This window comes from Octopus bimaculoides, chromosome 3 (genome assembly GCF_001194135.2).
Source record: "Octopus bimaculoides isolate UCB-OBI-ISO-001 chromosome 3, ASM119413v2, whole genome shotgun sequence".
NCBI classification, from domain to species: domain Eukaryota; kingdom Metazoa; phylum Mollusca; class Cephalopoda; order Octopoda; family Octopodidae; genus Octopus; species Octopus bimaculoides.
Genome location: NC_068983.1, coordinates 101,236,748 through 101,250,196, shown reverse-complemented (window position 1 = coordinate 101,250,196; position 13,449 = coordinate 101,236,748). Strand labels below are relative to the sequence as shown.

Here is a 13,449-nt window from a genome sequence, read left to right as displayed (position 1 = left end):
TATATATATATATATATTGGGTCATCCCATAAATAATGCAATTTTTTAATACTTTTTTTATTTTTCAAAATTAAGATAAATAGAGTTAATTTTTAATCTAAAATATACTCTTCTTCATTTTCTACTATCATCATCATCGTTTAACCTCCATCTTCCATACATGAATAGGTAGGGTGGGTGACAGGAGCCGGCCAGGTAGAAAAACTACCCTAGGCTACTGTGTCTGTTTTGGCAGGAATTTTACATCTCGATGCCCTTCCTAACACCACTCTTATACTTGTTTCCAACCACTCTTTTACTTGTTTCAGTACCCCATACTGGGGTACTGCCTGGAAGAATTTTAGACAAACTTATTGACCCCAATACTTTTTATAAAGCCTGGTACTTATTCTATCAGTCTCTTTTGCTGAATCACTAAGTTACAGGAATGTAAACACTGGTTGTCAAGCAGTGGTAGAGAGCAAACTACTAAGGCTGTCTTCACCGATACTCTGAATAGCTCCCAGACCATCACTAACTCTCTGGAAAAAGCAAGAGTTAGCTTTCCACCTGTGGTTCAGGTGATAGAGTACACTGAACACCAGACAACATTCCAGATTCCAAAGGCTGAACTTCAGTCTGTACTGGACCCAGGACTGCATCTCAATCAAAGGAATGAACAACAAAAAAGTGTGTCATACAAATGGCAACCATACTTGTTCACTGTCATTGACGAGGAATGTCTGTTGATGTATCAGTTTCAGTGAGTGAATGCACATTATTAGCCATGGCATTCTAAGAACCCCCTTGTAGTGGGTGTTGGCAGTATATGGATCTTCTGATCAGCAGAATCTCTTGCTTCCATTCAGTTCATTTCTAAGTGGACCTGGCCTCTTTGCTCGCAACGATAGAACCTATTTCTTCTCCAATAGTTGTTGAGCACTGCAAACTAACAAACCTGTTAACCATACCATGTTCTTGCTACAGTCAACAGAATGATATGCTTTGTTGTATTTATTTATTGATAGGACAGAATTACCGAACAAAAGTTCTGTATAAGACCACTGTAAGTACAACGTCAATGTCCGTGATGAGAAATAATCCAATGAATCAAATTATGAATTAAATACTAAAATTTAAGAATACTATAATGTACAAATGCTCTGTGGTTTAAATGTTGGTACTGGCTTTTGGAAAGCTGTGGAAATGTGGTTCCAGTCAGATGTTGTTTTCTTAGGGCTTAAATGTTGGGGCTTAAAATATCAGAAATCATTTACATAAAACTATTGTAAGTCATTAATTGATATTCTAATTCTTGGATTTATTTCTCCTCCCACATAGAACATTTCACAGTGTTGGGTGTTATGAATATTTTTCTCTCGCTAGAGACAAGTGACCAACAAATTTTCTTTTAGAGATGAAATTGCAAAGTTGAAAATAGAAGAAACATTTTATCACACCTTACCTGGAATAGACAGAATGGTAAGTACCCTATAGCATAAATCGTAACATAACTTCCATAAGATATGAGGTTTGGATTCCATTAGTAAACCTGTTGTTCTTTTCAGTTGCAAATTGATGCAATTTATATATGATGGCATTAGCCATATGTGGAACAATAACTTTTATGCAATTTCTTAAGCAAAGTAAGGCAATAAAAAAAAATTGAAGTCATTCATATATTGATAATACATGGAGAGATTAAAAACTTTACATAGTATCACTGCACCATATGTATATTCAGTATTTTCAATGTTGATGACTAAGACAAATATTCCAGTGACTTTTTTTGACAACCCTTGATTTGAGACAACTAAAAATAATCAAAGACTAGGGGTCCCAATATTTGTAATGGTTTGAAGATTTTAATTTCAAATTGCCCAAAGTTAAAGAGAGTTGGATCCAAGATTGTGTTTTTTTGTATCCATAGTGTTTGTGTCCAACGAGCTATTGAAAGAGACAAGATTGTGACATTACCTTTCTGATTACAATGTTTGTGACCATTACTGTTATAGTTTATAGTTAAACCTAAATATGTTTCAATTGTGCACAACAAAATGTTCAAAGTATAACATTACATTCAACTGTGGTCTGTTATACTGACAGCAGACGTAACAACTACATCACCATTGTTCTTTGTTTCAATAGAATACTAAAAATTAAATCAAGAAACTGAAAAACTACTTTAATACATCGTAAAGAAATGCTGTTTTGTATTTGTTCAAACATAACACTCTCTCTCTCACACACACACACTCATTCCCACCCCCTATATATTTAAATGTAATGCGGGAGAGGCATGATAAACGGGCATGTGTTTTTAGTACACACATGTTTTTAGCCTTTCTGTGATGCCAAGAAGATCTTTTCTGTTTGGCTTTCACTTTTTAAAATTTTAAAATTAAGTGAAGATTTTCAAATTTGGTATATTGATGTAATTTTTCACACTGGATCTGATGTTGCTATTCACTTGTTCCAGAAAATTTTCAGAAAAATGTTACAGAGGCTTAAAGTTTGATTACTTTTACTCAATCAGAAAACAGGATTTGGAAGCTGGCATTTTCTGCATGACAACTTTTGTTCAACAAAAATATTACAATGACGAAACTTGTCAGAGGTTTTCAAATTTTGTCCATTTAAATGAATAAAGTTACATGAAATGTTCGAACAGCCAATATGAAAAGGAAAAATCCTGAATGATCTTTCTTTTTCTGAAAAATTACAAAAGAACATACTATACATTATACTATGTAGTTGAGATCATGTAAACAAGAGTGGAATTTCAAAAATGCAAGTTTGAGATACGCTGGAGTTAGAATTAGGGTTAGAGCTAGGATTCAGAGTTGGAGTTTAGGGTAGGAGTTTTTGTGGGAGTTTAGGGTAAGAATTATGGTTTAGGCTTAGAGTTAAGGTTGGAGTTAAAGATCTAAGGTTAGAGTTAGAGCTTAAGGTTGAGGTCTGGGGTTAGTGTTTATCATTTGTCCAACCGGTGGATAACCTGGGGTTAATCAAATAGTAACATATTTTTTGTTAACATTTTTCAAAAAGTTTTCTAGAACAAGTGAATAACAAAATCAGATTCAGCATTTACAGTTTGCAAATTTTGGATAATTTTAACTAATTGTAATTAGTTAAAATTATCCAAAATTTGCAAACTGTACACGCTATTAACTTTTTGGTTATTAATTTATACCAAAAATGAGTTTCATTTCCATAATTAGCATACAAAACTACATCAATGCGCAAAATCTGAAATCAGTTGGAACAGAATTGAAAGAATTAAAAAGTGAAAACCAAACAGAAAGGATCTAGACTAGATACTGTGATTAAACGAAATAATATTTTTTGTCTTGGTGTCACCAGGAAGATTGACCTGACTAGTTTCAGCATTTATTACTGCTTCATTGAAGATCGATTATTCATTATCCTGATCACAGAGGGAATAGTAGCTGATAGCTATTTATAGGTCCCACAAGCTCAGATGCAAGTGAGTAAACCAACTAAATTGGTCTGCTGTATTTTGTGTAATATTGCATTGGCAATGAATAATTAATAAATAGAAATACTGCACGACATTAGGATAAACATAACTAAGATAAAGAGGATTTTGTTTATGTTTATATGTCTGTACCGTACTATACTGATGAACGAAAGCTAGATTTTGTTCTAGTAATCATGAAATCATTCGATATATAGTTGAGTTCATTTTTTTATTCTAGTAATTGTGAAATCGTTCAATATATAGTTGAGTTCATTTTTTTAAAAAGGTTGGTTTTTTTTAAGAGTTGCTTTTCCTCACATTTGGTAAAAATGTGTTTATTTTTGGAAGTCTAGTGCGTGGCATTATTCTGTAGTAACGGCATTATTCTGTAGTAATGGCATTATTCTGTAGTAATGCCCTTATATAAATATAAATGAATAAGATAAATTTACAAGTATGTGTTCTTAGTAAAAAACTCTTTTTTTTTTTTTTTAACCTCATGAAAGTTATACATAATTGAACACAGATCTTCTCTCTGAGGCCAGAAAAACATACTGACCTGACAAGATCTAGAATTTTTTAACATTTCATTAGAATGGTTATATATTTTTTCCAATGTAAAAATGTTTGTCATGTGATAAGCAGGCTTAAGTACACTGTACCATGCTGATAAGATGCAATAGACTGAGACCTGCCTATAAGCTTATATAGTTGTCCCTTCGTGCAAACAAAGCTCAAATATTCCTTCTCTTATGTACGTAAGTTAACTTTGGGAAATGCATAATTTCTCGAAATTATCTCCTCTTTTTCTTCGGGAGTCGATAACAGTAAGTATGTACGAATATGCGGATATTTTTAAATTAGAGTAACAGGGAGACAACTTCACACACAAATTCGTAATTCTCTCCCTTACACCATAAGCAACGTGTGCGCATACGTACGAGTGTTTATCTATCTATCTATCTATCTATCTATCTATCTATCTATCTATCTATCTATCTATCTATCTATCTATACGTGTGTGTGTGTATGCCTATGTCTATATGTGTGTATACATCATGCACATGTATATGTATGTATGTATGTGTGTGTGTGTATATGTATATATATATATATAGTATAAGAGAGAGAGAGAGAGAGAGAGGCAGTAAGCTGGTAGAATAATTAGTGCATCAGATTAAACATTTGGCAGCATTTCTTCTGGTTCTCTACATTCTGAGTTCAAATATCGCTGAGGTCAACTTTGTCGTTCATCCTTTTAGGATTGATAAAATAAGGTACTAAGCAAGTACTGGAGTTGATATAATCAATTAGCTTCTTCCCCTTAAAATTACTGGCCTTGAGCTCAAATTTTAAACTCTGTGTGTGTATGGTTCAAAACCAATTAATGATGTATTCTACACAGAAGGCTCCCAAACCCTATCCAGTCTGAATATCTACAAGGCTGACTGGAAGTCAATTGATAAATGGATACTCCAGAAAAATCGGTTTAAAAGTCACTCTATACAAGACATTGATATGAAAACTAAAAGAATTTATGTCAATTATTTCAAACCATATGCATTAAATTTGTCCCAGAGAAGAGAGTGACTACATACAAAAAAACATGATCCTCTGAGATAGTCACTTAAATAGACAGTAAATAGACAAATTGAATCCCTCCACAAAGAGGCATTTGTAGAGATCGAAAATAAAAGGAAAGGACAGAAAGAGAAACAAAGGCAATGGAAAATATAGAAGTCTTCTACATGTTTGTGAAAGAATCTGCTTCAGTGCACTACAAGATAGGGTCACTGTTTTAAGAAGCCAGCTCATTCACTACAGATACCAGGAGGGTAGATGAAGTGCAAAATAAATAATCCCAAAGTGTCTTCCCATTTCCACAGGGAAACATGCAAATAAGTAAGCCTGAAGAGTTTTTCAACACTGCAGATCTACATGGGTAAGCTGTAATGTCAGCCATTGAATAGATGAATTCAAACTCAGCAATGGGCCCAGATGGACTTTTAGCTGTTCTTTAAAATGTTGTGCAAGAAAGTTCTCATGAAATTACTGTAGATACTTTTTCAGAGTTTCCTTGCATATAGAAAACTTCCCAAACTGTTAAACGAAGGTATTATATGCCCAGTCCATAAAGGAGGTAGCAGAGCAGATGCTAAACATTACAGGCCTATCTCTCTGACTTCACATGTTAGCAAGGTCATAGAACACATTGTCAGAAGGAGGTTGATCACATTCCTGGAAGAAAATAACTTGCTCACAAACAACATGACTTCCATCTGAGGAGAAGCTGCCTCACACAGCTACCACAGCATTATGAGTGGGTGGTGAAACAGCAGCTCAACCACTCAAATGTGGATGTGATGTATCTTGACTTTGCCAAGGCCTTTGACAAAGTTGATCATGGGATGATACATCACAAACTACATGAACTTGGTATCATTGGAAAACTGGGAGAGTGTTTGCATGACTTTCTAAACGGCAGAAGTCAGACAGTTGCAGCCAATGGTCCTCTCTCTGGGGAGACATCAATTCATAGCAAAGTTCTTCAAGGAACTGTACTGGGACCATTACTGTTTGTGGTGGCTATCTCAGACATATCCTCGGCCACACAGTCAACCACTCTCACCAGCTACACTGATGATACAAAAGTATCATAGGCTGTCAAGAACCCCGGTGACATATTAAAACTGCAAAACAACCTGCATGTAATATACAAATGGGCAGCTGAAAATAACAATGCTGAGAAGTTTCAAGCACTCCACTATTGCACACACACACACACACACACACACACACACACACACATGCACACACACACAAATACACATGCACGCATGTATAAGTGCGCATGCATGTGCATACACACACACATCCTATAAGATGCCAGTAAGATGAATACATAGCCATGGCGATGTGGTAAAGAACTTCAATTTGCAAAAGAAAAATACTCTTGGAGTAAATATAGAGAAATCCTCTGTTAGTGAGTACATACATTAACACTAGAAGGAATATTTGTGGAATATTCCCATCAAAATTTCTACCAAGTGCAAACATAATAGGCCAGATATTGTTGTTTGGAATAGATAAGCAAAAGTATGTACCATCATAGAGGTTAGCTGCTTGGCCACTGTGAATATCTGTTTGAAAATTAGAGAGACAATTGCTTTAAAACCTCCAGATTCTATAATCTGATTATAAATTCACATTTACATCAATATGGTGCACTTGGTTTTGTGAATAAATGCCTAAGTGTCAATTTGGTTAAGTTGGGCGTTTCAGACAAAAAAGAAATCGATCAGCTAACTCAGGCATTACAACTAAATACATTCTATAAGCAGAATAGTAAAATTTGCAAAACTCTCCTCGACTTCAAAATGTGAATTTGTTTTTGTAATCTACATTCCAATGATAGAGCTTTGTATCTTTGTGAGAAACCATCTCCTCCCTTACAGGAAGACTTCAAATAATTAAAAATAGAAGAGAACACATATATATAGACATTGACATACACACACTTATTTAGTATAATTATCTGCATATCATAAATTCATCAATAAATTCCAGTAGAATAAAGTGTCAAACTTTTCAGTATATAAAATTGTATTGTATTTTATTGCCGAAACTTTTGCCAAAATAACATTATCCTTTGAATGTTATACGTTCACTGGGAAACAAGTAGCATTTTAGCTGTCCAGAAACTCATAGAACCTCAAAATTTGTCTGATATCTATTGTAATACAGCACAATATATCAAATGTGTTAAGTAGAGTAATATCCTCCATCAGGCTTCCGACAGTATCCCCGGTTTGTTATTTGAGTATGGTATGATTCTGAAAAACAAAAGATTATAAAAAGAGTCTTAATGACAATAATTATTATTATTTCCTCAGAACTAAAGTGAATTCAAAGCTTATTTGCCATTTGGTAATAAGGAAAGAAAACAAACAATAAATCTCAGTATATCAGCATAACATATTTTTTACTCAATAAATCCCTACAAACTGCAGTGGTCTGCATATTTAGCAAATGTCCATAGTGATTGTAGCTTGAATTATTTTTCTTACTTATATTTGGGCATACTATCACAGAAAGTTGCAATGGCAATGAATGCTAACTTCCAGTGATCTTTGTATCCAATATCTTTCTCCTTACCCCTGAGTTTTGAAACTTTAAAATGTTTTAACTATTTTCAGGTTTGTATATTGTATCAAATACCTGCACTGACAAGGAAGTTAAGTGGTGACTACACTTCTCTCTTGTGTGCTGCCTTTAATATCTCTTGACACTCACACACAACTAATAAGATCTTATATGTGCATCTTCCAAAGATCTCAACTGTCATAAGAAAATGTTGTCTGCTTCTTGTTGGACATGTAATGAGATACAGTGAAGCTGCTGCAAGAATTCTATTATGGTTCCCCAACGTCACTCATAGACTTGATTACACAAGCCTGACCCCTAAGAAAATCATTGAAGAAGACGTTGGACTATATGACAGTGTCTTTATGAACGCAATGCAAGACCGTGATACATGGAAGAACTTCATAATGTCACCAATTGGTGTTGAATGATTGAAAAAAAATGTATGCAATAAATATTATTTTTTGTTAGCATAATGAAAAACAAAATGATTAAGAGAAATCATTAATATTTCATTTTTGTAGAAAAAATACAAGAGAGGTATATACTGTTTTTTTCAGATAGTGACACTTATTGATTTATGCGAAAATTTTATAGATTTAAAAAAATTTTCTTGCTTAGCTGTAGGTCAAGACTGATTGGGCATGCCTATGATTAAACTGTCACCATACCACCATTATTTTGTATATCCAAGACTACAGTGTCCAATATGTCCTCCCTATTTTAAAAAACAATAGGATGTGATTTGAGGGAGACTTATCTTCTATTTCTAGCAAGTTGAGTGATCAAGTAGACATTGCATTGTTGTCTCAATAGATTTGTTTTTTTTTTGTGACAGATAAAATATTTCAGTTGGCCTTGAGCAGGCATGGGCAACCTTCTACAAAAAGCTGGCTATATGAAATATGACTCATTATCAGGCAGGCTGCACTACTAAAAAATCTTAAAGTAATTTTTCATTTGTGTGCCATTCTGAAATACCCACAGGCTACAGTTTGCCCAAGACTGGCTTAGCTAAAGTAAACATATGCATCATCTGGATAAATGCTTCAAACGCCTGTAAAGACAGCAAAATAAGCCATAAAGAGCTTTTGAAAGTCACTCTATATATTTGTTCAGTTAAAGAATATATTTTCAAGAAAATAAAGTTCCTATTACATTCAGCACAAAATCAATACATTTTCAGTAGCTGGGGAATTATTAGATAACCATTTCTTTAGTTATAAAAACTGAAATAGTTAAGATTTTGATAGATTTTATATAATGCTTATTGACAACAATATCCAGGACACATATAGAACTGGGCTCCTGGCTTGCCAACTTCTATCAAACTGCCCAAACCATGTCAGCATGGAAAATGGATGTTTAATATCAATAATGATGATAATAATAATAATAATAATAATAATAATAATAATAATAATAATAATAATAATAATAATAATAATAACAATGATGACACTAGAAGTACTTAAAACATCTCAAAATTTCAATGTTTAAAGAATGATACTGAATATTACAAGTATGAAGGAAGGCACAGAGTGACAGAATCATTAGTGTGTTGGATAAAAATGCTCAGTGGAATTTTTGGGGCTCTTTACATTCTGTGTTCAGATTCTGTTGAGGCCAACTTTGCTTTTCATCCTTTCAGGGTCAATAGAATAAGTACTATTCAAGTACTGGGGATCTATGTAATTGACTACCCTGACCAAAAATTTCAGGCCTTATGCCTATATTGGAATGAAATATCTTTTATTTTTTACTTGTTTCAGTCATTAGATTGCAGCCATGCTGGGTCACCACCTTAAAGAATCTGTAGTCAAATGAATCAACCCTAGTACTTTCATTTTTTTTAAAGTCTGGTACTTATTCTGTTGGTCTGTTTTGCCAAACAACTGTTACAGCGATGTAAACACACCAAAACATATTCTGGAGATGCCAGGGTTCAAACTCAGAGCCTTTTGCATGCAAAATACTATGCAATGAGGAAGACTTCAAATAAGTTTATTTCCATGTAAACTATACTATGTAGAAAACTGCAAATAAATTTATTTCCATGCTAAGATTTGTAGTTCAAACCAACCAATGACAGCTTAAACTAGATTTATGACTTACTAGAGATCTTCTCAATACTGGTTCCAGTATATAAAACAATCTACTTATTAAGTTGCTGGAAGACATAGAGTCTAGGGGTTAGGATGTTGCACTCACAGTCACAAAATCATAGTTTTGATTCCTGAACTGGATAATGTATTGTGTTGTTGAGCAAAATGCTTCATTTTACATTGGTCCAGTCCACTCAGCAGTAAATATGTGTAACCCTGTGATGGACTGACTTCACATTCAGGGGGAATATTGTGATCTCAATCATTTATGCACCATGGAAACTGGGTAACTGCTTCTATGAGTCCAAGAACAGTACTTACTCATTAAGTTTTTCAAAAAAATGTTATTAACCTTTAAAAGATTTGATTTCTTAAATAATAAATAAATAAAGAATGAATGATTGAAAGAAAGAAAGAACATGTAGTTGTAAGTCATCTTAGATGAACACAAAATGGTAGTACTACACTTAATTACATACATTGAATTAATCCAAATCTGTTATTACAAAGTGAACACAAAATCAATATAAAAATAAAGAGCTCCCCCACTAAATACACACAGTCTACACCTATTTGTTTCAACATAGCAAATATCTGTCAGTAAAAAAAAAAATCAAAAGTAATTCAATCTAATTTACAGAATGTCTTGAAAAATAATTTATTTCTTTACATACAAGTAACATTTAGAACAACTACCAAAGTAGTACAGATTTCCTTATGTGTGTATGTAAATATTCATATAATGTGTGAATATGGAAGTAAATATTTTCATGCGTATGTGTGTATGTGTGTGTGTAAATATATATGCATGTATATCTGTATATGTATGTATGTACATATGTATATGTATGTATATCAGTATATGTATGTATATCACTATATGTATATGTATAAATGTGTATATGTAAGAAGTGGTATCAAAAAGTTCCCAGATTAGTTATGTTTAAAGCTTTAACCTCTTCCCCTTCAAAATAGTCACCTTACACAACAATACACCGGTTCCAGTGTGGCTGCCACTTTTGGAATTCAGCCTGGAAGTTGTTTTCTTCTGTGATTCACTTTGGATCTTGACAACAGTGTTAAAACAGTGACCTTTGAGCTGCTTTTCCATCTTGGGGAAAAGATGGAAGTCCACTGGTGAATAGGGTGGGTGCGTAAGCAATACCATGTTGTTTTTGGCAAGAAACTCATGAGTGAGGAGAGCTCAGTGACAGAGTGCATTGTCATCATGAAGAATCCAATTCTTCATGCTCCACAAATCTGGTTACTTTTGCCAAATGTCCCCTTTCAAACACTTCAAAACATCGCAGTAAAATTCTTGATTGACAGTCTGGCCTGGGGAGGGATGAATTCTCAAAGCACAATACCACAGATGTCAAAAAAGGCAATGAGCATGCTCTTGATTGAGAGTCAAGAATCTTCTGTGATTCACTTTGGATCTTGACAACAGTGTTAAAATAGTGACCTTTGAGCTGCCTTTCCATCTTGGGAAAAAGATGGAAGTCCACTATGCTAAACCTGGTGAATAGGGTGGGTGCGTAAGCAATAGCATATTGTTTTGGGGGAGAAACTCATGAGAGCTCAGTGACAGGGTGCATTGTCATCATGAAGAATCCAATTCTTCATGCTCCACAAATCTGGTTACTTTTGCCAGATGTCCCCCTCTCAGACACTTCAAAACATTGCAGTAAAATTCTTGATCGACAGTCTGACCTGGGGAGGGATGAATTCTCAAAGCACAATACCACAGATGTCAAAAAAGACAATGAGCATGACCTTGATTGAACAGCATCTCTGACATGCCTTCTTCAGTCATGGAGATGAAGAGCTCTTCCATTGTGACAACTGCTGCTTCTTGTAGACCCAACTCTTGTCACCAGTGACGATCCTCGACATGACGGATAGGTCATCAGTGGCATGCTGACGGAGATATTGACAGACATTGACACAATGTTCTTTCTGCTCAGTGGTGGGGGACAAACTTGGCAGAAACATGCCACATGTTCCCTTCAGATGTTAAGATTGCCTGCATGGACTCATATGATAGATCAACATCAGCAATGTTGTTGACTGTCCACTGACGATCCTCATTCTTCACATTTCTAGGGTTGACACACATGGCAGGTCTTCCAGATCACTCATCGACCTCCAGGGATGTTCTTCTGCTTTTGAAGCAACTGTACCACTAGAAGCATTGCATATGACCAATTGCCTAGTTGCTGTAAGCTCAATGTCTCTGAAGCAGACTTCCCAAGGTTAATGCAAAATTTCAAGAGGCTCTTTGTTCCAACTTCCTGTCCATGACAAAATCGCAGACTACAGCATACACATGATCACAAAAACACTAATTTCACAACTTGTGAAGTAAACACAGTGATGTCACTTGACACACTGCTTCATGAAGGTCAATGCCAGCTCTCACTGCACATACAACTGTGTGCTGCTATCTGTTGGTGTGCTACAGAATTATTCTGGGGACTTTTTGATACCACCTCGGTATATATGTGTATATGTATGTGTGTGTGTATGTATATATGTGTGTATGTGTGTGTATATATATGTGTATATGTGTATATGTGTATGTGTATATGTATATATATGTATATATGTGTATGTGTGTGTGTGTGAGTGTATATGTATATGTATACACACACATGCTCACACACACACACACACATACAGCTAGCTTTAGAACAAATTGCATATATGAATGCAAAAAAGGCAAGCAAACACTACAAAGAGAAATTGAATAGATATGGAAAAGACATATACATACCTTAAATTTTTTTATATATACATACTTATTTGATATTTGTGTGTATGTTACCAAACCAACCAGTTATATATATGTATATGCATGTATGTATGTGTATATATATATATATATATATATATATATATATATATATGTATGTATGTATGTATGTATGTATGTATGTATGTATGTATGTATGTATGTATGTATGTCAGGAAGGGCATTGTTGTTGCACTTCCAGATGGTAAGGGTCTTCCTATGACACTGACATGCAGTGTCTGTGCAAGACCGTGCCTCAGTAAAGCTGGACTCATGAGTCATTTTCGTAGTCATAAAGCAAGACTGATGATTGACTACCAGGCCGCTGGTGGTGGTGCTACACACCATACTAATCATGTCTGTCGGACATGTGGAAGGGAGTGTGATTCAGCAGGAGGACTTAAACGACACGCAAAGGTACATGGAGCCCAATTACAACAACAGTCAGCTATTGCCAGTAAAGGTTTTGGATGCCAATTCTGTGCAAGACATTGTAGATCTTTGGCTGGGCTAAAAATTCACATTCGATCACAGCACCGTTAAGTTAAGCTTCGTGCAATGGCCATACTCGATAATGAGGGGGCAGCCATCATCATGTATGTATGTATGTATGTATTAGGAATTTTTGTGCAGGATGTGTGTGTTCTGCTTATATATCATCATCATCATCATCATTATCATCATTTAATGTTCGCTTGCATGCTAACATGTGTTGGACGATTTGACTGGGGACTGGTGAACCAGATGGCTACCCCAGATTCCAATCTGATCTGGCAGAGTTTCTACAGCTGGATGCCCTTCCTAATGCCAACCACTCCAAGAGTGTAGTGGGTGCTTTTTACGTGCCACCGACACGAGGGCCAATCTGGCGGTGCTGGCAACGGCCACGCTCAAATGGTGTTTTTTACGTGCCATCTGCACAGGAGTCAGTCCAATGTTTTGTTCAC

The 13,449-nt window shown here is 35.0% G+C and overlaps 1 protein-coding gene across 2 annotated transcripts in view; it reads right to left on the bottom strand.

The window, feature by feature from the left end:
• Positions 1-7,056: 7,056 nt before the first annotated feature.
• Positions 7,057-13,449, bottom strand: part of LOC106870334 (protein CFAP276) — a 38,082-nt gene continuing 31,689 nt past the window's right edge. For both annotated transcript variants that reach the window (XM_052966376.1, XM_014916359.2), the window contains exon 4: positions 7,057-7,293. In XM_052966376.1, the coding sequence (XP_052822336.1) occupies positions 7,223-7,293 (71 nt within the window). In that variant the 3' untranslated portion in view covers positions 7,057-7,222. The remainder of the gene's footprint in view (positions 7,294-13,449) is intronic.